Below are 22,816 nucleotides of genomic sequence, written 5' to 3'. Positions count from 1 at the left end.
CTAGAGGGATGTGAAATGTCCATTAAGAACCATTCTTTTCCTCTATCTCTACTTCCCTTCAATCTGGCGGGTTTCGACATAGTCCTAGGTATGGACTGGTTATCCCGTAATCAGGCCCAAATCATTTGCGGCAAAAGGCATATAGTATTAAGGACTCCGAGTGGTGAATCGCTTACCATTCGAGGAGATACGCAGTACGGATTGCCCGAGGACGTATCTATGCTCAAAGCTTCTAGGTGTTTGAACAGAGGCTGTGTCATTTACATGGCTCAGGTGATAATTGAAGAGCCTAAGCCGAAGATAGAGGATCTTCCTGTCATTTCTGAATATCCCGAGGTTTTCCCCGAAGAACTACCTGGTTTACCACCAGACAGACAAGTGGAATTCAGAATAGATATCATTCCTGGAGCAGCTCCTATAGCTAGAGCGCCCTACAGGCTAGCTCCGACGGAAATGAAGGAATTAAGGACCCAGTTGGATGAACTATTGGCAAAAGGTTTTATAAGACCTAGTTCGTCTCCCTGGGGAGCACCTGTCCTGTTTGTAAAGAAGAAGGACGGATCGATGCGTTTGTGCATCGATTACCGAGAGCTAAACAAAGTTACCATAAAGAATAGATATCCTTTGCCAAGGATCGACGATCTGTTCGATCAGCTGCAAGGAGCAAGCTATTTCTCGAAGATCGACTTGAGGTCGGGCTATCATCAGCTAAGGGTCAGAGATGAAGATGTACATAAGACAGCATTTAGGACTCGCTATGGTCATTACGAGTTCCTAGTGATGCCTTTTGGGCTCACAAATGCACCGGCTGCGTTCATGGATCTCATGAATCGCGTCTGCAAGCCGTATTTGGACAAATTTGTCATCGTCTTCATCGACGATATTCTTATATATTCCAAAAGCCAAGCTGACCACGAGAAGCACCTCCGTTGCATTCTCGAATTACTACAGCGTGAGAAACTCTACGCCAAATTCTCGAAATGTGAATTCTGGCTACGAGAGGTTCAGTTTTTAGGTCACGTTGTAAGTGAGCGTGGTATCCAAGTGGATCCCGCTAAGGTAGAGGCAGTAGTGAACTGGCAAGAGCCAAAGACGCCTACCGAAATTCGTAGTTTCCTGGGATTAGCAGGATACTACAGGAGATTTATTGAGAATTTTTCAAGGATTGCTGCGCCCCTGACTTCCTTAACCAAGAAGAAGGAAAAATTTATTTGGGGCCCAAAGCAGCAAGAGTCCTTCGAAGTTCTGAAGCAGAAGCTAAGCAACGCACCTGTGTTGACACTACCTGAAGGTACAGATGAATTCGTAGTTTACTGCGATGCATCACACACAGGCATGGGGTGTGTGCTTATGCAGAAGGGCAAGGTGATTGCCTATGCTTCAAGGCAATTAAAGGTGCACGAAAAGAATTACACCACCCATGATTTGGAGTTGGGTGCCGTTGTATTTGCACTGAAATTGTGGAGGCATTACCTTTATGGTATTAAATTTGTGATTTATTCTGATCACAAAAGCCTCCAGCACCTGTTCAATCAGAAAGAGTTGAACATGAGGCCGCGTCGTTGGATGGAAACCTTGAATGACTATGATTGCGAGATCAGGTACCATCCCGGCAAGGCGAATGTAGTCGCTGACACCCTGAGCAGAAAAGAAAGGGTAAAACCTATTCGAATCAATGCCAAGAGCATTGAGGTCAAGAACAATTTAATTGAAAGGATATTAGCTGCACAGCGAGAGGCTGTGTTGGAAGCTAATTATCCTAATGAAAAGTTAGGAGTAACTGAGGAGCAGTTGACTCTTAGCAAGGATGGAATCCTTAGACTGAACGGACGTATATGGGTTCCGATTTATGGAGGACTACGAGATGTTATCCTCCAGGAAGCCCATAGTTCCAAATATTCGGTCCATCCTGGAGCCGACAAAATGTATCATGACTTAAAGGCAAATTATTGGTGGATAGGCTTGAAAAAGTCTGTGGCCGCCCATGTAGCAAAGTGCTTGACTTGTGCTCAAGTCAAAGCCGAGCACCAAAAGCCGTCTGGCTTGCTACAACAGCCTGAGCTTCCCGAGTGGAAGTGGGAATGTGTAACTATGGATTTTATTACCAAGTTACCGAAAACCAGGAAGGGAAACGACACGATATGGGTCATAGTCGATAGGCTGACTAAATCAGCTCATTTCTTACCCATCAAGGAGACGTATAGCTCCGATATGTTAGCCCAACTGTATGTTGATAAGATTGTAGCCTTACACGGCATACCTGTGTCTATTATCTCCGACAGAGATACTAGATACACGTCACATTTCTGGAAGAGTTTCCAGCAATCTTTGGGTATGCGTTTGAACTTCAGTACGGCTTACCATCCACAGACGGACGGTCAAAGTGAGCGTACTATACAGACGTTAGAAGACATGCTTCGTGCATGTGCGATCGATTTAGGTGGTAACTGGGATAAGAATCTACCCCTAATCGAATTCTCCTACAATAATAGCTACCATACCAGCATAAAGGCTGCGCCTTTCGAGGCATTATACGGTAGGAAATGTAGATCGCCTGTTTGTTGGGCGGAAGTAGGAGAGGTCCAATTATCGGGACCAGAGATAGTTTTCCAGACAACGGACAAGATTGTCCAGATACGGGAACGTCTCAAGGCTGCCCGTGATAGGCAGAAAAGCTACGCTGATCCGAAGCGTAAGGACCTTCACTTTGATGTAGGTGAAAAGGTGTTGCTTAAAGTGTCGCCCTGGAAAGGGGTGATGCGTTTCGGCAAGAAGGGCAAGCTGAGTCCGAGGTACATAGGACCTTTTGTGGTCATTGAACGTGTCGGGTCAGTTGCCTATAAGTTGAACTTGCCTGAAGAGCTCAATGGAATTCACAATGTGTTCCACATCTGCAATCTCAAAAAGTGCTTCGCCGATGAATCATTGGTGATTCCACACACAGATGTGCATATAGATGAGAGCTTAAAGTTTGTAGAAAAACCTTTGTCGATTGAAGATCGACAGGTGAAGAAGCTTCGAAGAAAGCACGTACCGATTGTAAAGGTCAAATGGGATGCTCGTAGAGGTCCCAAATACACGTGGGAAGTCGAAGCCACAATGAAAGAAAAGTACCCCTATTAATTTGAGTAAATCTCGGGTCGAGATTTATTTTAAGGGGGTGAGGATGTAACACCTCGAATTTTTGTGTCCAATGATGTGTTAACACGTGTCATTTGATTACACGTGGCATTGATATTAAATAAAGGACTAATTTTGACAAACCTTGAATGTATGTAAATTCGAGGGTTATAGATGTCAAGCAAGGGTAAATATACTGTATGGTAACCCTAAATGGTGCTTGTACCTTCAAACGAATAAATCATGGATCGTACGGAAGCGAAACGCGGAAGAAAGTGAGAGATTACAAGCTACAGGGGTTAACTGTGTCAACATGTTTAATTATACCTCTGAGTGACCCTTTAACGCTCCCGAGGCTTTGTAACAGTATTATACGCTCACTAGAATATACTGTATGAATTCCGCGAAGTTCCGTTTTAAAACGAGAAAGTTATGATCGAATTCGTATGAGAAGGGTTAAAAGCATCAACAATGAAAGTTAAGGCTTTCAGAATAATTAAATAAACTAACCAGTGTCACACCCGCTCGTAGCGGAAGCGCGAGGTGTGATCTGATCAGTTCTCATTGCATAACAATATAAGTGAACATACTAAATGAATAAAAACAAGCTCCAATGCCATTGTCATAATCGTTTCAAATGAACGCAAATAAGTTAAATGTATTGGTTACAAACCATCAAATGAAAATAAGTTGTCATTGTTTTATACTTCGAAATGTAAGTCTTAAAATGTCAAGGCTTTGACCACTATATCACCGCAAAGAGGCGGTATATAACGGGCAAACCCTTTAAATGGTGGCATGGAGTCTTGATACTTGCTTTCCTTGACTGAAATGTCTGCATGGTCCACTAATTCCCTGAAATACATGTTAAGTTTGAAAACATCAACAAAAGTTGGCGAGTTCATGCAGTTTAGTTGGATGAGATGTATCTGTAAAATGTGAGTTGTATAAAATGTATCCATAAAATGTGAGTTGTATAAAATGTATCCATAAAATGTGAGTTGTATAAAATGTATCTGTATGTAATGATGTAGTATGTAAAGCGTCAATGAAATCGTTGATCATTAATGTTTCGCGAGGACATTAATATGTGTGACGAAAAAGGAAGCAATCCAACCCTAGACGATTTTATGCCGATTCCTATCGACTGGGACACAAAAGCACTCTTCCGTATGGGTCCACGACCAAGAGTGGGGCTCGCCAAAACCCATTAGATCTAACCACTTGTACCTAGGTCCAAACTGGATTAATGGTGCTTAGATGTATAACCCTAATTCGCACATGATCTAAGGTGTTTCATTCCCTAACTTTAACATACGTTGAACATGTATTTTCCCCGATAGTTGTAAAGTTGTAAAACATTTAAATGAATAGGGGACATGAACTCACAGAATTGCGTCCGTGAATGGTAAGTAACTGTGATCTGACGTACGGTCGTCCTGAATAGTATCACCACCTACAAACGTTCTATATTTGTTAGACACTTCGGTCTTGTAATGACTTGAGTACAAGTCTTTTATCTTGAATATGTGTTAAGAATTGTATGTCTTTGTTATTCATTGAACTGTGTCTTAGATGTATTAATTGATAACTGTTTAGTGTATATATTTCGCCAAATATATATTCTTGTATCTCGTGAGTTGTATCATCGGGTCTTGTCCTCTGGATTTCATGTCTTGTATGAATAAATTGTATAATTGTATTTTTACCAATTTATATGTCATTGGGCTTAGCCCAAGAATTCATGTTGTTGGGCCAAAATAGTGTTGGGCTTCAATAGTGTTGGGCCTAAATAGTGTTGGGCCTAAATAGTGTTGGGCCTCAATAGTGTTGGGCCTAAATAGTGTTGGGCCTAAATAGTGTTGGGCCTAAATAGTGTTGGGCCTCAATAGTGTTGGGCTTAAATAGTGTTGGGCCTCAATAGTGTTGGGCCTAAATAGTGTTGGGCCTCAATAGTGTTGGGTATTGGGCTTAGCCCATAATTTTTGGTATTGGGCTTAGCCCATGTATTTATGTTAAGCCCATTTAGGATGATAAGCCCATTTGTAAAAATAGCCCATTTGTTATAAAATAAGCCCATTTGTTAAAAATAAGCCCATTCGTAAAATAGCCCATTTGTTATAAGAGAAGCCCATTTGTTAAAAATATATTCTTTCATTTTTATAAAAATTACTAAGTATAGGCTTTTTAGTTAAAAGAATACACAATAGTTTTTATAAGTTTCAAAACATTCGGATATTGTTTTCGGTGATGTGTATGTATTCGTGTCGAAAGATCGCCTAAACGTCGTAGTAACTTCCTCGGAATGGCGAGATGTTCATAGATTCGCCCGTCGTCCGTTTTGACCATAAGTTGTGTTTGAAAACTCGGAATGTCCGTAAGGTGTTTATAAGATGTATTTAAATGTAGTCTTGTAAGACTTTAGTCGAAATGTACATTGTGTTCATTTGTATCATTGTATTCAAGTTCCTAGTTATCATAAATATAACTAATACAAACAAATGACACATAGCACATAAGTTGTTAAGTTAACTAAATATATATTTTCTCAAAAATATATATTTATATCAAACTTTGCTTTTATAAAAACTATTCTTTGAAATCTTTTTAATCTAATAAAGATTTTGTCAAAAATAATAGTTTTTGTAACTTATGATTTTTAAGAAAAACTTGGCCATATTTTATTAGAAATATGGACTTTGCCATGTTTAATAAAAACACATCTTTTTCTTATAAAATCACTACTAATCTTCTCATATTTTTCTTAATAAAAACATATGAGATTTATAACATAACTTATCAAGATGAACTCATAATCATGTAGGGTTTTGGTATGATCTTTACATATGTTTACTAGTCCAAAAATCATATTTTACTTCTAGTTTTAACAAGCTTTTCATAAAAACCCATCTTGTATGTTTTCTTTTTATAACTTGTAAAAGCATTATTTTTTGTTAACAACCTTATATACTTTAACAAAATCAAAGATCATGATCCTCCATCTAAACATTTATGTTTAACAAAACCCTTATACATTTTCATGTACACTTGTTAGATTATGTTTTTAAACATCATCTAACAAGTTATTTTTATGCTAATCATCAAAACTAGATCAAATATGCAAGTAATCATCTTTAACTCACAACATAAACACACTTTTATATCATGATTATTATTTTGCTTCTTTATATTTTCATCTTGTTTTGTATTGTTGTTTTAGTTATAAGTTGTTCTTTAACAATAAATACATAAACAAGTATGAAAATAAAGGATTTAGAAGTCTCACTTCTAGCTCTTGGCTAGGGATGATCTAGGTGAAAATAAGAAGCAAAGAAGATGAAGATTTGATGGTTGAAAGCTCTTAGATGAATGGAAATGCTTGCTTCAACTTGTGGTTGTCTTAGATCCTCCTAAGTTCCATGAAAATGCATCTTGATCATCATGAAAGTGGCTTGAAAATGAAGATGGGGGAGGGGTGTTCTTGACCGAAAATGGGGTGTTGTTGGGAGCTTTTGGTGTCGTGAAGATAGGAGGTGAAATGCATGAATGAAAGGGTTAGAAAAAGAAGGTAACTAGTTGCTACAATGATCACATTTCACCACTTGTATCAAGTTGCAACATGAAGTAAATATCTAGATATTATTGGTAACAAGTTGAAAGAAAAGTGGGGCCCACAAGGGGTGTTGCAACCGTGAATGGGGGGGGGGGTTCCCTTTGCTTTTCCTTCTGGAATTACTTAGTAAAAATGCTAGAGTTCTTAGTTAGATGTTTTAGGTAGTTTATAAGTATAAGTGTTTAAGTGTTTAAAGGGTGTTAAATGATCATTACTAGACCAAAATGATCCGATTAACACTAGATGACCATTAAAAAAAAGATTTGATATCGTTCGGACATTTGTTTCGAATTGTTTCGGTTAGATGTTATTTGAACGCTAAGTTGCGAAACATGTGTGAATTGATGTAGTTATTGGCTCGGATATTACCCGAATGTATCCTCACATGAATTATATGTCAAATAATATTTTTACATGTCGTAAAAATATTAGAAAGCTGATTTCAGCAGAATTTCTGCGGAAAAATGTTGAAATCATCGCTTTTAGTGCTTTTCGAGCAATTTTTAGTGTTATCGGACTTCGGAAAGGATTTAAATCAAACCCTTGTATTCCTAGTTAGGGTTTAATATATATAAGATGTTGGACTTTCGTCTAAGTCCCAAAGATGTCGTTTAGATGATTTTCTGCGGATTCTGCTTTTTCGTCAGAATACTAGTTTATTAGGTGCTTTTCTAGTAGTTTCGATGCATTGTTTAAACTGTTCCAAATGTACTTAATAAAAATGAGTCATATGCATCCTAAGTAAGTATTCCTTGAGTATTCTATGTGTATGTCACGAAATAAGCAGTTCGGATGTTCAAAATGAATAAAAAAATGTAGCTAAAAATGTAGCTAAAATGAGTATTTTAAGTGTGAAAAGTTACCGTAAAGTGGCAGTTGTCACATTCTCCCCCTGTTATTAAGAATTTCGTCCCGAAATTCAAGCTGAGTCATCCTTTGCAGGAGTATTCTCGAACAGGCAGGGGTATTTTGGTTTTGATTTGATCTGTACGTTCCCAAATATATACGGGTCCGTGTCGAGAGTTCCAACGAATTTTAACTAATATGTTACGACTCCTTCGTATTTTCTGAACCTCCCGGTCCATGACCTTAACAGGTGCTTTATGAATTGGAGTTTGTCATCAATGTGAACTTCATCCGCCGGGATGATAACCGTTTCTTGTGTTGGACTCTTCTTAAGATTCGACACATGAAATATGTCGTGTACACTACTTAGTTCTTCTAGTAACTTCAGTTTGTAGGAAACGGTGCCAATCTTTTCTAAGATTTCAAAGGGTCCTACATAACGGGGGTTAAGCTTTCCACATTTGCCGAAACTTGCTACGCCCTTCCAAGGTGAGACTTTCAACAAGGCCTTATCTCCGACCTCGAAAGATAATGGCTTCCGTCTCCTGTCTGCGTAGCTCTTTTATCGATCGCGAGCCGCCTTGATACTGTCTCTGATCTAAAGATTTTATCCGTAGTCTTTTGGACTAAATCCGGTCTAATTAGTTGTTTATCGCCCGCTTCCGCCCAACATAGCGGAGAGCGACACTTTCGACCATAGAGAGCTTCAAACGGTGCAGCTTGTATACTTGTATGGTAGCTGTTGTTGTAGGAAAACTCAACCAAAGGAAAATTAGTATCCCAATTGCCGCCCAAATCCATAACACACGCACGAAGCATATCTTCGAGTGTTTGGATTGTCCGTTCACTCTGGCCGTCAGTTTGTGGATGAAAAGTCGTACTTAGATTTAAATGAGGTCCAAAGGCCTGTTGGAATGATTTCCAAATTCTTGACACAAAGCGATCGTCTCGGTCTGAGATGATTGAAATAGGCACTCTATGACGAGCCACTATTTCCTTGAGATAGGGTTCCTCTGGTTTCTCTGTACTATCCTCCTCTCGAATCGGTAAGAAGTGTGAGGACTTTGTTAGTCTATCGATGATTACTCAATCATGTCATGACCGCATGAAGTCCTGGATAACTTCGTAATGAAGTCCATCGATATTTGTTCCCATTACCAAACAGGAATCTCGTGTTGTTGTAACAAGTCTGAGGGATTTTGCTATTCGACTTTGACTTTCGCGCAAGTCAAGCATTCTCCGACATAAGTCGCGATATCACTTTTGAGGTTAGACCACCAATAGTATTCTTTCAATACTTAGGCCTATGTGCTTCCTCAACATATCATCTCGAAGGCTGCCAAAGAATGGAACCCAATTTCGACCCATAAGGTATAAAGTTCCATCTTCTTTCGGCACTAATTGTTCCTTCATGCCTTGAAGTGTTTCTGCTTGAATATGCTCTTCCTTGAGCGCTTGTGAATCATCTTCTCTAATGCTTGAACTCTGAGTGTTCTAACTCGCTCCTTGCGGCGCAAGGCGTCAGCTACAACGTTTGCCTTGCCCGGATGGTACTTTATTTCACAATCGTAGTCGTTCAACAATTCAACCCAATATCGTTGACGCATATTTAATTCTCTTTGGTTGAATATGTGTTGAAGATTTTTATGATCCGTGAAAAATAATGCATTGAGTACCATATAAATAATGTCGTCATATTTTGAAAGCGAATACCACCGTACCTAACTCGAGGTCGTGAGTGGTATAGTTATTTTCATGAACTTTCAGTTGACGCGATGCGTATGCGATAACTTTCTCCCGTTGCATAAGTACGCAACCCAATCCTTGATGCAAAGCATCACAGTAAACTACAAAGTCATCGGTACCATCGGGTAGTGATAAGATTGGTGCATCGCACAACTTATCCTTGAGAAGTGGAAATGTTTCTTCTTGTTTCCCGATTGGGTGAGGGAGGTTAGCGGTTGAGAAAGTTTTAGAAAAATTCTCTATAAATCTCCGATAGTACCCTGCTAATCCTAAGAATTGTCGGACTTCCGTTGGAGTCTTGGGTGCTTCCCAGCTCTTAATTGCTTCGATCTTCGAAGTGTCTACTTGAATGCCTTTCTCGTTCACTATATGCCTGAGAAATTGTACTTCATAAATCCAAAACTCGCATTTGGTAAATTTTGTGTATAGTGTCTCCTTCTTGAGTAGTTCTAAAATGGTCTTCAAATGTTGTTCTTGCTCATCTGTCGATCGTGAGTATATCAAAATGTCGTCAATGAACACTATGATGAATTTTTCGAAGTATGGATTGCACATACGGTTCATTAAGTACATGAAGACCGCAGGCGTGCTTGTTAAACTAAAAGGTATAACGAGAAACTCGTAATGACCATAATGAGTCTGAAAAGCCGTTTTCGGTACGCCTTCCTCTTAAATTCGTAATTGGTGATACCCCGATCATAGGTCTATTTTGGAGTAGAAGCTTGAACCTTGCAATTGATCGAATAAATCGCCAATCCTCGATAGTGGATACCGATTCTTGATGGTGAGTTTATTCAACTCTCTGTAGTCGATGAACATTCTGAGTGTTTCATCCTTCTTCTTTACAAACAAAGCTGGAGCTCCCCAAGGCGAGAAGTTTGGTCTAATGAATCCTTTATCCAACAACTCTTGAAGTTGTGTGAATAACTCTTGCATTTCAAAAGGTGCTAATCGATATGGAGATTTGGTTATGGGTGCGGCTCACGATACCAAGTCGATATGAAACTCGACTTATTGATATGGTTATAGTGTCGACAAGTATTCAGGAAATATTTCAGGAAACTCTTTTACCACTGGAATATCTGTCAGTTGTGGCCCAACGGCCTTCTTGTCGACAACATGTGCTAGAAAGGCAATACAACCTTTCCGTAAGCACTTCTGTGCCTTTTTGTAATTAATGATCCGTAATGGTGTGTCGTGCTTCTCTCCGTGAATAACAAGTGTCTCTTTGTTCAGTGGTGGTAGGCGAATGACCTTCTCATGACAAAAGACTTCGGCTTGGTTATCGGATAACCAATCCATGCCAACCACTACGTCGAAACTACTCAACTCAACGGGTAAGAGATCGATACTGAATCTTCGCTCGCCAAGTTCCAAAGAACATCCTCTAACAACTTTCCCTAACTCGACTAGTTTACCGTATGGCGATTCTATAGAATATGGGGCACCTTGTTTACTTAACACTAGGCCAACTACATTTTGAATTCTATGTGGCGAGGACTTCACTGAATAGTTTTAGGAATCCCTATGTTTAAATGTAGGATAACCCAATCCATATGTTTAGATGTAGGATAACCCTATCCATATGTTTAGATGTTGGATAACCCAACCATATGTTTAGATGTAGGATAACCCAATCCCTAATTGTAGCTAGGACACTCCCGTCCCTAGCCATAAAACTCATGTATGTGAAATGTTGAAATGAAGCTAAAATTGGCACCAGTATCAAATAACATGGATGTGAAATGCTGGTTGATTGGAAATGTGTCGAGTAACTACTGTTTGAGTGATCAAGGTAGGGTGGGATGATGCGGTCATGCCTTGGATCTCTGGGGCTAAATCCCATATGTAACGCACAATGCGTTTGAATTCGGGTGTTACGTAGTATGGAAACAACCCTTGAGATATCGTGAAAGCCTCGAGTGTAACCAACAACATTGGCTCTAATCATGATCGAGTTCTAGAATTTTGTTTCCAACCTTTGAATTTAAATCAGCGAGCAATACTCTTCTTGTATAAGATCCTTGAGTTCTTCCCCCGACAACCTCTTTACTGTGTCATTTCCTAGCCTTTGTACTCGGAGATTCCGCCAAGTTAAGGCAGCTTTTAGTAGGAGACTCTCTATGTATCTAATTGTCTACTCAGGAATACGTTTCCTAGTATGACTTATTGACTTCATTGTCTTTATTTGGTGGACAGAACCTACCGCACCTCTCGTATTAACAAGGTCTTGCGGCTTACAGTCCGGAAAGGCCTTAGACTTAAAACCTTGTGCTGTCGTATCTTCCGGTGTGGCATTGCCCCTCGTTCCCGATCCATCGGGATTTGAACCACTTGAACTACCAGTACCACTAGTACCGTCACTAGTGTCTTCTCGATTGACCTCATGTTGTGCAATTTCTGCACCCTCGTGTTATTCCATAAGAACTCTTGTTTGACTTAATCAGTAAGATGCTGATTTCTTAATCCTTTTTGGGCGTAGACCTTCCTTTTGGCACCATGATCTTTTTAATAAGCGATATTAAAAGAATCTAGACATATATTTGGATAATATAGTCTATCATGCGCCCAAGAACGAAGGATGCAATCGGTCATGGAAACCTCAAGATCGCATTGTTCATACTTGTTTGAATAGATGATAATGTGGATAACCGAAACCAAAATGTGAAGTGCCTCTTGCGTATATTGGTCATATGTCTAAGTGAAAAATGAATTAATTCGTTGCGGAGGGGAAACCAACCAGTGGTCTCCGTCCCTATAGTATGCATTCCATACTACATAGGCTTTGATCATCCGAAGTAGAGAAATTCCTTTGTCGTACTTGTCCACGTGACGAATATGGAAATAGTACTTGAGCTTCACGAGCTCTAACAAGATCATTAAGATCTTCACAGATGTCGAACAGAATGCAATGAGGGGGTTGTAGTATGGCTCATGCCATACTATCCCTTTGGATAGGACAAATGTCAAATGACGGGATTTATTATATTCATTTCCAATAAGTAAGATAAGGTGTCACAGACACCAGAGAACCCACTCTTGTACAAGAATTCTAGAACGTTGAGGAAAGATCCTCCATGAGTGGTTAACAAGTTTTGTTTGTTTAGATGACTAGTCTCGAACAACTCGTGTTGTAGATCGAATGTTAGGTGCAAACAATACGTATCGTTTTCCTGTATTGTATTGTAGGGTGTTATGGTAACCATATCGGTTAGTGTTCTACTGGATAGAAATTTGAATAACTTGAGAATTTTGAATGGATAGTGATCACTAGCTTTGCCCGTAGAGTTTACCAGGATTCCCATGCACTACAAGTTGTTATTACGTGGGCCCCCGTAATAATAATTTGGCTTGCATGGTCACCCTAACATTCTCTTGTTCAAAGCAGATGATCAGTCAGAGAGAGGACACTATTGTCTAAGTTTAACACAGGAGGGAACTTCATGATAGTTCATGTGTCAACGTCCGTTGTCATTACTCGCAGAATGGCACGGCATTAGATGAAATAAAAATTAAGAGAATTCGTAAAAATAACAACTGGAGGGGCACCTTTAAGAAGAGTACTTCATCTTCCTTGTCTGGACAAGAGTGTCATCAATCATGATTTGGATGAGCCACAGGGACCTCGTCCCACTAATGGAGTTGTTGTCCAAGGCTTCCACCTCCGCCTCATCGTCACTACTGAAGTCAGGCATCTCAGCAATAGACGGGATCAATGCTCTATGGTCTCACTTAGGAACTATTCTTCCACGGGATCAATGCTCTATGGTCTCACTTAGGAACCACGTTCGTCATGAGCTCCGCAATAGACGTGAGGTCGATATTCTCATGGAAGATGTATTGTATAAAATATGTCATGTTTGCAAATAGAGTATCATATCTTGTGTAAAAGATGTCGTGTCTTAACCATGTTATGTGTGTCAAGGATGACAATGGAATTCGAAGTTGAAGGCATTTTGTTCTTGCCAAATATTTTGTACAACACATATATGAATAATGTATGTATATAATCATGTAAAATCCTATCAATCAAGGATTTCTATCTTGTATAAGCTAAACTTGTAAATTGTTTATAATGCGTAAACTGATAATGTAATGTATTGCAGGCACATAGTCTGTTAATGTAATGTGTCTATTTCTCATAGACTTCACCCATGGAAATGTCCTCGCTTGATTTATGTGAAGTGAATTTTTGTTGTAGTGGACCTTGAAAAATGTTTATGCAATGAAAACCTTTTGACCTGTCCAATTTTATTTATAATCTGTTCAACATGAACAAGAGGTTTTCGTGAGAGGTCCCTAGTGATTGTAGACTTAGACTCGAGAAAGAATCCTGGTTCACTACAATCGATGCTCTGATACCAATCTGTCACACCCGCTCGTAGCGGAAGCGCGAGGTGTGATCTGATCAGTTCTCATTGCATAACAATATAAGTGAACATACTAAATGAATAAAAACAAGCTCCAATGCCATTGTCATAATCGTTTCAAATGAACGCAAATAAGTTAAATGTATTGGTTACAAACCATCAAATGAAAATAAGTTGTCATTGTTTTATACTTCGAAATGTAAGTCTTAAAATGTCAAGGCTTTGACCACTATATCACCGCAAAGAGGCGGTATATAACGGGCAAACCCTTTAAATGGTGGCATGGAGTCTTGATACTTGCTTTCCTTGACTGAAATGTCTGCATGGTCCACTAATTCCCTGAAATACATGTTAAGTTTGAAAACATCAACAAAAGTTGGCGAGTTCATGCAGTTTAGTTGGATGAGATGTATCTGTAAAATGTGAGTTGTATAAAATGTATCCATAAAATGTGAGTTGTATAAAATGTATCCATAAAATGTGAGTTGTATAAAATGTATCTGTATGTAATGATGTAGTATGTAAAGCGTCAATGAAATCGTTGATCATTAATGTTTCGCGAGGACATTAATATGTGTGACGAAAAAGGAAGCAATCCAACCCTAGACGATTTTATGCCGATTCCTATCGACTGGGACACAAAAGCACTCTTCCGTATGGGTCCACGACCAAGAGTGGGGCTCGCCAAAACCCATTAGATCTAACCACTTGTACCTAGGTCCAAACTGGATTAATGGTGCTTAGATGTATAACCCTAATTCGCACATGATCTAAGGTGTTTCATTCCCTAACTTTAACATACGTTGAACATGTATTTTCCCCGATAGTTGTAAAGTTGTAAAACATTTAAATGAATAGGGGACATGAACTCACAGAATTGCGTCCGTGAATGGTAAGTAACTGTGATCTGACGTACGGTCGTCCTGAATAGTATCACCACCTACAAACGTTCTATATTTGTTAGACACTTCGGTCTTGTAATGACTTGAGTACAAGTCTTTTATCTTGAATATGTGTTAAGAATTGTATGTCTTTGTTATTCATTGAACTGTGTCTTAGATGTATTAATTGATAACTGTTTAGTGTATATATTTCGCCAAATATATATTCTTGTATCTCGTGAGTTGTATCATCGGGTCTTGTCCTCTGGATTTCATGTCTTGTATGAATAAATTGTATAATTGTATTTTTACCAATTTATATGTCATTGGGCTTAGCCCAAGAATTCATGTTGTTGGGCCAAAATAGTGTTGGGCTTCAATAGTGTTGGGCCTAAATAGTGTTGGGCCTAAATAGTGTTGGGCCTCAATAGTGTTGGGCCTAAATAGTGTTGGGCCTAAATAGTGTTGGGCCTAAATAGTGTTGGGCCTCAATAGTGTTGGGCTTAAATAGTGTTGGGCCTCAATAGTGTTGGGCCTAAATAGTGTTGGGCCTCAATAGTGTTGGGTATTGGGCTTAGCCCATAATTTTTGGTATTGGGCTTAGCCCATGTATTTATGTTAAGCCCATTTAGGATGATAAGCCCATTTGTAAAAATAGCCCATTTGTTATAAAATAAGCCCATTTGTTAAAAATAAGCCCATTCGTAAAATAGCCCATTTGTTATAAGAGAAGCCCATTTGTTAAAAATATATTCTTTCATTTTTATAAAAATTACTAAGTATAGGCTTTTTAGTTAAAAGAATACACAATAGTTTTTATAAGTTTCAAAACATTCGGATATTGTTTTCGGTGATGTGTATGTATTCGTGTCGAAAGATCGCCTAAACGTCGTAGTAACTTCCTCGGAATGGCGAGATGTTCATAGATTCGCCCGTCGTCCGTTTTGACCATAAGTTGTGTTTGAAAACTCGGAATGTCCGTAAGGTGTTTATAAGATGTATTTAAATGTAGTCTTGTAAGACTTTAGTCGAAATGTACATTGTGTTCATTTGTATCATTGTATTCAAGTTCCTAGTTATCATAAATATAACTAATACAAACAAATGACACATAGCACATAAGTTGTTAAGTTAACTAAATATATATTTTCTCAAAAATATATATTTATATCAAACTTTGCTTTTATAAAAACTATTCTTTGAAATCTTTTTAATCTAATAAAGATTTTGTCAAAAATAATAGTTTTTGTAACTTATGATTTTTAAGAAAAACTTGGCCATATTTTATTAGAAATATGGACTTTGCCATGTTTAATAAAAACACATCTTTTTCTTATAAAATCACTACTAATCTTCTCATATTTTTCTTAATAAAAACATACACTACTAGAAAAATGGGCAATTGTGACCAAAATTTGCTACCGAAAAGAAAATGGTAGCAAATTTAGTGATTGATTTGCCACAAAAATGCAAATACGTGTATTTAGTATGATACGGTAGCAAAATGGTAGGAAATTTTGCTACCATTTACTTTCGGTAGCAAATTTATGGAAAATATCAAATAATTTTAATAAGTATTATAAAAATGTGTCTAAATCATCCTGTATCTTTTAATTGCCACCATATTAGTGGTGGCAACATGAAAAATTAATTAGGCGGGATAATTTTTTAATTTTTTTTTTTTTTTTGAATGGCTAACGTTACTCTCCCAAACTCCTATATTTACAAATAACTCACCCTTGCTTGGGATTGAACCCAAGACCTCCCACTAAGAAGCATGAGCCTCTACCAAGTGAGCTAGCCCCACTTGGCGGATAATTTTTTAATTGATCCGCGCGCTTCAAAAATTGATTAATTAGGGTTTTAATCAAAGAACTCCTCTACCAAAATTCTAAATTGCTGCTCCCCCTCCCTCCCTTACATTGAAGAACTCAGCCTCTTGCAGAACAAACACAAGCAATTTCACCTTTCAGGTAATCTTTCGGCCTTTTATTCAATTTTTTTTATTTCGATTTGTGAAATTGAAGCTGGAATCATGAGGTTTATTCATTTGATGAATTGAAATTGTGTGTTTGTATATCAGAATTAGATCTTGGTATTTTGAGTTCTCCTTCTCCTTCGTCTTAGGGTTTTTGATTTGTGTCAATTTGCATTTCTTAAGCAAATTGATGCTCTTGATTGTATCTGGGAATCAGATCTTGGTATCATATTGATATTTGAGGTTGTATGGCTAGATTAGTTTTACCATGTATCTTAATACTCTCTGATTAGTGATTATGTGAAAGGTGTTTTTTTCTTCATTTTTGTTTTGAATGTGTTCAGGTTTTATGATTGACTTGTATACAATTGTTCAGGTACAGACAGTTCCTTTCCTCGTGGGTTTTGGCCTCCCAAATTGCAAACCCTTATCATAGGGGGTTTGAAGAAGCCCATCTTGGAATGGGGACAACAGAATTTCCCAACCTCACTTGTCTACCTAGGGTTAAGGTGGGGAGAGTCAGAAGAAGATGATGTGAGTAGGTGTAGTCAGTTGTCGTATCTTCTCTGGTGGCTCATTATACAATTTTATATATCTTCGAAATTCTTTGAACTGATGTCAACAGAACTTTTTTTTTTTGTAATATCATCTGTTGGTACCACATCTTAGGTCTGGTTGGGTGGGGTACATAACACTGGTCAACAGTGATCTAAATCGATGGCTGCTAACCATATCAGATTTACAGTTCGGTAACCCGTTTATTTTGTCTCCATTTCAGTGACAGAACATATGAGGTTATGGAGATGACTTTATACTACATTCTAGTGGAGTGACTGTCTGTAGGGCACCCTTTGGGCAAATGCCAGCACTGATTAATTGGCTATAATTGAAAGAAAAAAAATATAAAAAAATTAAAAAGCCTGCTTCGGTAATTCGCCAGTTCAACCGGTCCGACTTGTAACCAGCCGGTTCATAATCCAACCTATCTGGTTAGTTTACACAGTTTCATAATGTTTGACTTTTTCAAGTTTCAAACTTTTGTGGACTTTTTATTGTTGTTGATCGACTTTTTCTTAATGTTTATAGTGGTTTTCCAGTATGGTTGAAGTATGTTCCTGGTATGAGCTTCAGAACTGATAATGAGCCATTTAAGGTTTAATTTTTCATAACTTCTTAATTTATTTTAGCTTTTTATGGAATTTTTTTAAATGAAATGACAAAATATGACCCTCATTTTGTGGCTTATTATATGGTAATAATACTATAGGCAGCTATGCAAGGATTTACACAGAAGATAGTAGAGATGATGAAGGCTGAAAACTTGTTCGAATCACAAGGTGGCCCGACCATCCTCTCACAGGTTCTAATTTTTATCCAACTTTTCGATTGGTTTTTGTTTTTTCTTTTAAAACTATGTAGTTTTGATTAAATTTCAATTCATACATTTTTAAATTAGATTGAGAATGAGTATGGTGCACAAGGGAAGTCACTTGGACCCCCTAGAAAAGCGTACATGAATTGGGCCGCAAAAATGGAAGTCGGACTGAACACATGCGTCCCATGGTCAATGTGCAAGGAAGAGGATGCACCTGACCCCGTGGTTAGTTTTCTTGATGCCTCATTCTGTCACTAAAGGGTTCCTTACTTCCTTCATATGTTTTGGTATATATGTCCGAATGAGCCGAATGGGTAATACGTCAAAACTTGTTCAGGTCAAAATAGCTAAAATTTTCCACATGTTAACACAGGTCACGGGGGTTAACCAAAAACCTTTTTTGGTCAATAACTTTCAAAGTTATATCATCAGTAATAAAATATGTTTTTGCATATTATCCTTTTAGTTAATAGTTAATGTTTCCTTTTTATTTTACCCTGTTAGAGATTCTAGATGTCTCTCTAATCATGCATGAATAACTCTTAGATTAAAGTAGGGGTGCAAACGAGCCGAGCCGAGCCCGAGCTCGACCAGGCTCGAGTTCGATTAACTTATGAGAGCTTGGGCTCGAGCTCGGCTCAATTCGAGCTTTGTTTTCAAAGCTCGAGCTCGGCTCGTTTGTATTTTCTCAAGCTCGAGCTCGGCTCGGGCTCGGCTCGTTTATTATCTATTAATTAGTATATTAAATAAAAATAATATAAATAATAGACTTTTTAGGCTCGCGAGCTCGATAAGTGAAGCTCGGGCTCGGGCGCGTTTACTAAATAAGCTTATTTTTAGGTTCGAGGTCAGCTTGTAAACAAGTTTAAATAAGCTTGGCTCGACCCGGCTCGTTTACACTAAGGCTCGATAAGGCTCGACGAGCCTAACGAGCTTCACATGCGAGGCTCGAGCTCGGGCTCGATAAGCAAACGAGCTTTGTTTTATAGAACCAGCACAATATTTAGTTGAAATAACCGAATGCTTCATGAGAAAGTGTCAGTTTTCGATATAATTAAATTGTTGTTTTAATTTGGTTATCATCAGTAGTAACTTTATTAGCATGCAACTCCTTCAGCAATAATTTTGCTCGCTGTGGGCTCAACCACTCCCCCCGCCGAGGGAATACAGCCCCCTAGGAACCCTAGGGTTCATCGTTGTCAAAAATATATGCTAGTCTTAACCTTTGTGCACTTCACACCTCCTAACTAATATCAATGTGTATTTTGATTTTAGGTAAATTTAGTTACACTAAAATGACTTGATGATAATGACCAACGTGTATCACAAACTTGCCATCAAATATTATGTGAGCCTCCGTATCATGTACATATGCTGCAAGAAAGGTGAAAACTTTTTAAGTATGAAAAACTACAGCATACATATAAAAGTTTCCATGAATGATCCTGTCTAATATGTTTAAATATGCAGTAATCTCTAATGTTACTTAATTTAAATGTAAATTGAATCATATTAAATATTTCTATATGGTCGTCATTACAATGTCAAATTCTTTGTTTCCTTTGTCTTTATTTTTTAAGACCGGTGGGTATGGGGCGTGGCGTGGCGGACTGTGGTTGGCTGGTTCAAAGTAAAGAGTTTAAACAACAACAAAAAATTCCACATGGTTGGCCACGCCCAGCTAAGCGACGCCCCACCACACCCCTAGTTTTTTAGTATTAGCTACAAAAGCCTTCGTGATCTTCAATGCTCTGTTTTGATTGGTTGACGCTTGTACGTGCCATTAATAGAATAGTTGGGTTTTTGGCTGTTCACGCTTGTTCGATACACTCATCTTGCATTTTTATTCTTTTCTAGGTTCGCTCCAATCCCCTCATCAGCTTTCTATCATTTAGGGCTGGTTATCCTGCACAAGTATGCTAACAGGCTTGCATCTTGTTTGGCAACTAAGGTAATCGCTGCTCTACTTATATTATATATCTTTCACACTTGGATTTGATTTTATATGTTTTTTTTGCAAGGACATTGACATTAGCCTGTTTGTCCCTCTTCAAGGTCTTGTAAATATGTTCTCAACACACTTATGCAAGTGATTTTCCATATGCTGCTCTGTTTTTTTTCTTTTTACATTAGTTAATGACAGTTTAAGTGAGCATCTTATGTTTCAAGACTGTCCTTTTTTGCAGACTTTTCAAAATAAAGGGCTTGCTTTGTTGCTCCTTCTGTCACATGTTCGATGAAAGTGTTCAAGGATGTATTATGGTAACATTTTATATTTTCATTGTCATATCAGTGGTGAAGATTCTACTCACCAAAATATTTTCATTGTCATTACATTTTATATTTTCACTTAATGACGGTTTAAGTGAGCATCTTATATTTTCTTTGTTATTTTTTAATGGCAGCTTCTACTTGAGCTATTGCGAACGCGGGAAGCGATGTCTCACCAAATTTTCATGTTTGAGGAAATATTTTTGATAGCAGACTTATTTTTTTCCCATTTCATTGCTAATAGCTCTTTGTTTTCTCGCACGTAGGTGCTACCAAGGAAGCAAATGTCTAACAAGATTTTTATGCATAGGTAAATTCTTCGTTATGATACCGATTTCATGTCTGTGGTTTACTATATCGAATCAAACACTAGATTTTAGAATTGAAATCCCTAGTCTATGTTAGACAATGCAAGACGAGCGTGTTGGTTGATGGGGTCAAGATAGTGTCCGGTTGAATATCGTAATTTTCTAAAACTAGAAATAGTAGTAAAACTGGAAACCGGAAACAGCAATAAAGGGAATTTTTTGTAGATTGAAAAGTTGAACTTAGTTATCATTGGTTGTTTTGTAGATTGAAAAGTTGAACTTAGTTATCAAGGAGCTCGTTAAGGAAAATGATGAAGAAAAAGAAAGGCTAAATGGAATTATTGCCGGGTTGTTGGCTGAAAAAGAAAAAGATAAGGTGGATAACGATGCTATGCTCGATACGATGTCACAAATTGAAGCTGTTTACAAATACAATTTGAAGATAGGCTACAAACATTTGGTTTTGAATGTTTCGATGTTTATTGTATTAGGATTTTTTAGTTATTTGATGTTTTAGCTGGTATTTCTATTAGAATGTTTTATATGCTTTTGATACACATAAGTTTTATATAATTTTGGGTTTTCGTGATCTTATTAGACTTTTTATATAATTTTATTGATTATATAATTTTTATGAAAAAAGCAAGGAAAAATGAAAAATCAACCTGAATAAAAAACCAATATTAAAGCAATCACAAAATGGTAGCAAATAATTCAACAAGCTCGCTAAATACCCACCAAACAAGGTGGACCGTAGCAACTTTTCAATGAAAATGGTGGCAAATCGGTAGTAAACATGGTGGTTAAATGGTGGCAAATCGGTAGCAAACAAGGTGGACCATAACAAACAAGAAGCGGTGGCAAATAATTTTGACCAATTTTGTGGTGGCAAAAATAAGGTGGCAAAATATAAAAATGGTGGCTATTTGGTGGCATTAGGGCAATTGACACGGGTGTTTTTGTTACTGCATTTTCGGTGGCAAAATGGTGACAATAGGGAAATTGCTACTGTTTTGTGACCAAAAGTTTCATGACAAAAACCCTCTTTTCTAGTAGTGATATGAGATTTATAACATAACTTATCAAGATGAACTCATAATCATGTAGGGTTTTGGTATGATCTTTACATATGTTTACTAGTCCAAAAATCATATTTTACTTCTAGTTTTAACAAGCTTTTCATAAAAACCCATCTTGTATGTTTTCTTTTTATAACTTGTAAAAGCATTATTTTTTGTTAACAACCTTATATACTTTAACAAAATCAAAGATCATGATCCTCCATCTAAACATTTATGTTTAACAAAACCCTTATACATTTTCATGTACACTTGTTAGATTATGTTTTTAAACATCATCTAACAAGTTATTTTTATGCTAATCATCAAAACTAGATCAAATATGCAAGTAATCATCTTTAACTCACAACATAAACACACTTTTATATCATGATTATTATTTTGCTTCTTTATATTTTCATCTTGTTTTGTATTGTTGTTTTAGTTATAAGTTGTTCTTTAACAATAAATACATAAACAAGTATGAAAATAAAGGATTTAGAAGTCTCACTTCTAGCTCTTGGCTAGGGATGATCTAGGTGAAAATAAGAAGCAAAGAAGATGAAGATTTGATGGTTGAAAGCTCTTAGATGAATGGAAATGCTTGCTTCAACTTGTGGTTGTCTTAGATCCTCCTAAGTTCCATGAAAATGCATCTTGATCATCATGAAAGTGGCTTGAAAATGAAGATGGGGGAGGGGTGTTCTTGACCGAAAATGGGGTGTTGTTGGGAGCTTTTGGTGTTGTGAAGATAGGAGGTGAAATGCATGAATGAAAGGGTTAGAAAAAGAAGGTAACTAGTTGCTACAATGATCACATTTCACCACTTGTATCAAGTTGCAACATGAAGTAAATATCTAGATATTATTGGTAACAAGTTGAAAGAAAAGTGGGGCCCACAAGGGGTGTTGCAACCGTGAATGGGGGGGGGGGGGGTTCCCTTTGCTTTTCCTTCTTGAATTACTTAGTAAAAATGCTAGAGTTCTTAGTTAGATGTTTTAGGTAGTTTATAAGTATAAGTGTTTAAGTGTTTAAAGGGTGTTAAATGATCATTACTAGACCAAAATGATCCGATTAACACTAGATGACCATTAAAAAAAAGATTTGATATCGTTCGGACATTTGTTTCGAATTGTTTCGGTTAGATGTTATTTGAACGCTAAGTTGCGAAACATGTGTGAATTGATGTAGTTATTGGCTCGGATATTACCCGAATGTATCCTCACATGAATTATATGTCAAATAATATT

The 22,816-nt window shown here is 37.6% G+C and overlaps 1 protein-coding gene and 2 long non-coding RNA genes across 11 annotated transcripts; 1 reads left to right on the top strand and 2 right to left on the bottom strand.

Moving 5' to 3' along the window:
- Positions 1–3,935: 3,935 nt before the first annotated feature.
- Positions 3,936–6,630, bottom strand: LOC118489342. The gene is made up of 3 exons (XR_004887323.1): positions 6,407–6,630; positions 4,510–4,576; positions 3,936–3,975 (listed from the first exon to the last, which is right to left on the bottom strand). It is a non-coding gene; the product is annotated as an uncharacterized LOC118489342 (long non-coding RNA).
- A 7,364-nt stretch (positions 6,631–13,994) lies between these two features.
- LOC118489341 lies at positions 13,995–22,464 on the bottom strand. Its single transcript, XR_004887322.1, has 3 exons — positions 22,078–22,464; positions 14,569–14,635; positions 13,995–14,034 (listed from the first exon to the last, which is right to left on the bottom strand). It is a non-coding gene; the product is annotated as an uncharacterized LOC118489341 (long non-coding RNA).
- Positions 16,398–21,100, top strand: LOC110922634 (beta-galactosidase 5-like). Of its 9 annotated transcripts, none has more exons than XR_004887320.1 (13): positions 16,398–16,549; positions 16,931–17,088; positions 17,333–17,543; positions 17,641–17,707; positions 17,822–17,914; positions 18,011–18,154; positions 19,205–19,314; positions 19,787–19,880; positions 19,951–20,018; positions 20,116–20,191; positions 20,335–20,387; positions 20,467–20,510; positions 20,774–21,100. XR_004887320.1 is itself a non-coding variant. In XM_035987167.1 (8 exons), exons 4-8 carry the CDS (start codon positions 17,675–17,677, stop codon positions 20,784–20,786), a joined length of 327 nt encoding a protein of 108 aa, XP_035843060.1. In that variant the 5' UTR covers positions 16,398–16,549; positions 16,931–17,088; positions 17,333–17,543; positions 17,641–17,674; the 3' UTR covers positions 20,787–21,100. The 9 variants fall into 9 exon arrangements, 2 of the variants coding, with proteins under 2 accessions (XP_035843060.1, XP_035843061.1); XR_004887321.1 differs by lacking the exon at positions 20,774–21,100 and adding an exon at positions 20,734–20,758; XR_004887316.1 differs by having other exon boundaries at positions 19,951–19,984; positions 20,335–20,510.
- Positions 22,465–22,816: the final 352 nt, after the last annotated feature.

This window comes from Helianthus annuus, chromosome 17 (assembly GCF_002127325.2).
Source record: "Helianthus annuus cultivar XRQ/B chromosome 17, HanXRQr2.0-SUNRISE, whole genome shotgun sequence".
Classification (NCBI taxonomy): Eukaryota; Viridiplantae; Streptophyta; class Magnoliopsida; order Asterales; family Asteraceae; genus Helianthus; species Helianthus annuus.
This window is presented reverse-complemented; position numbering and strand designations above follow the sequence as displayed.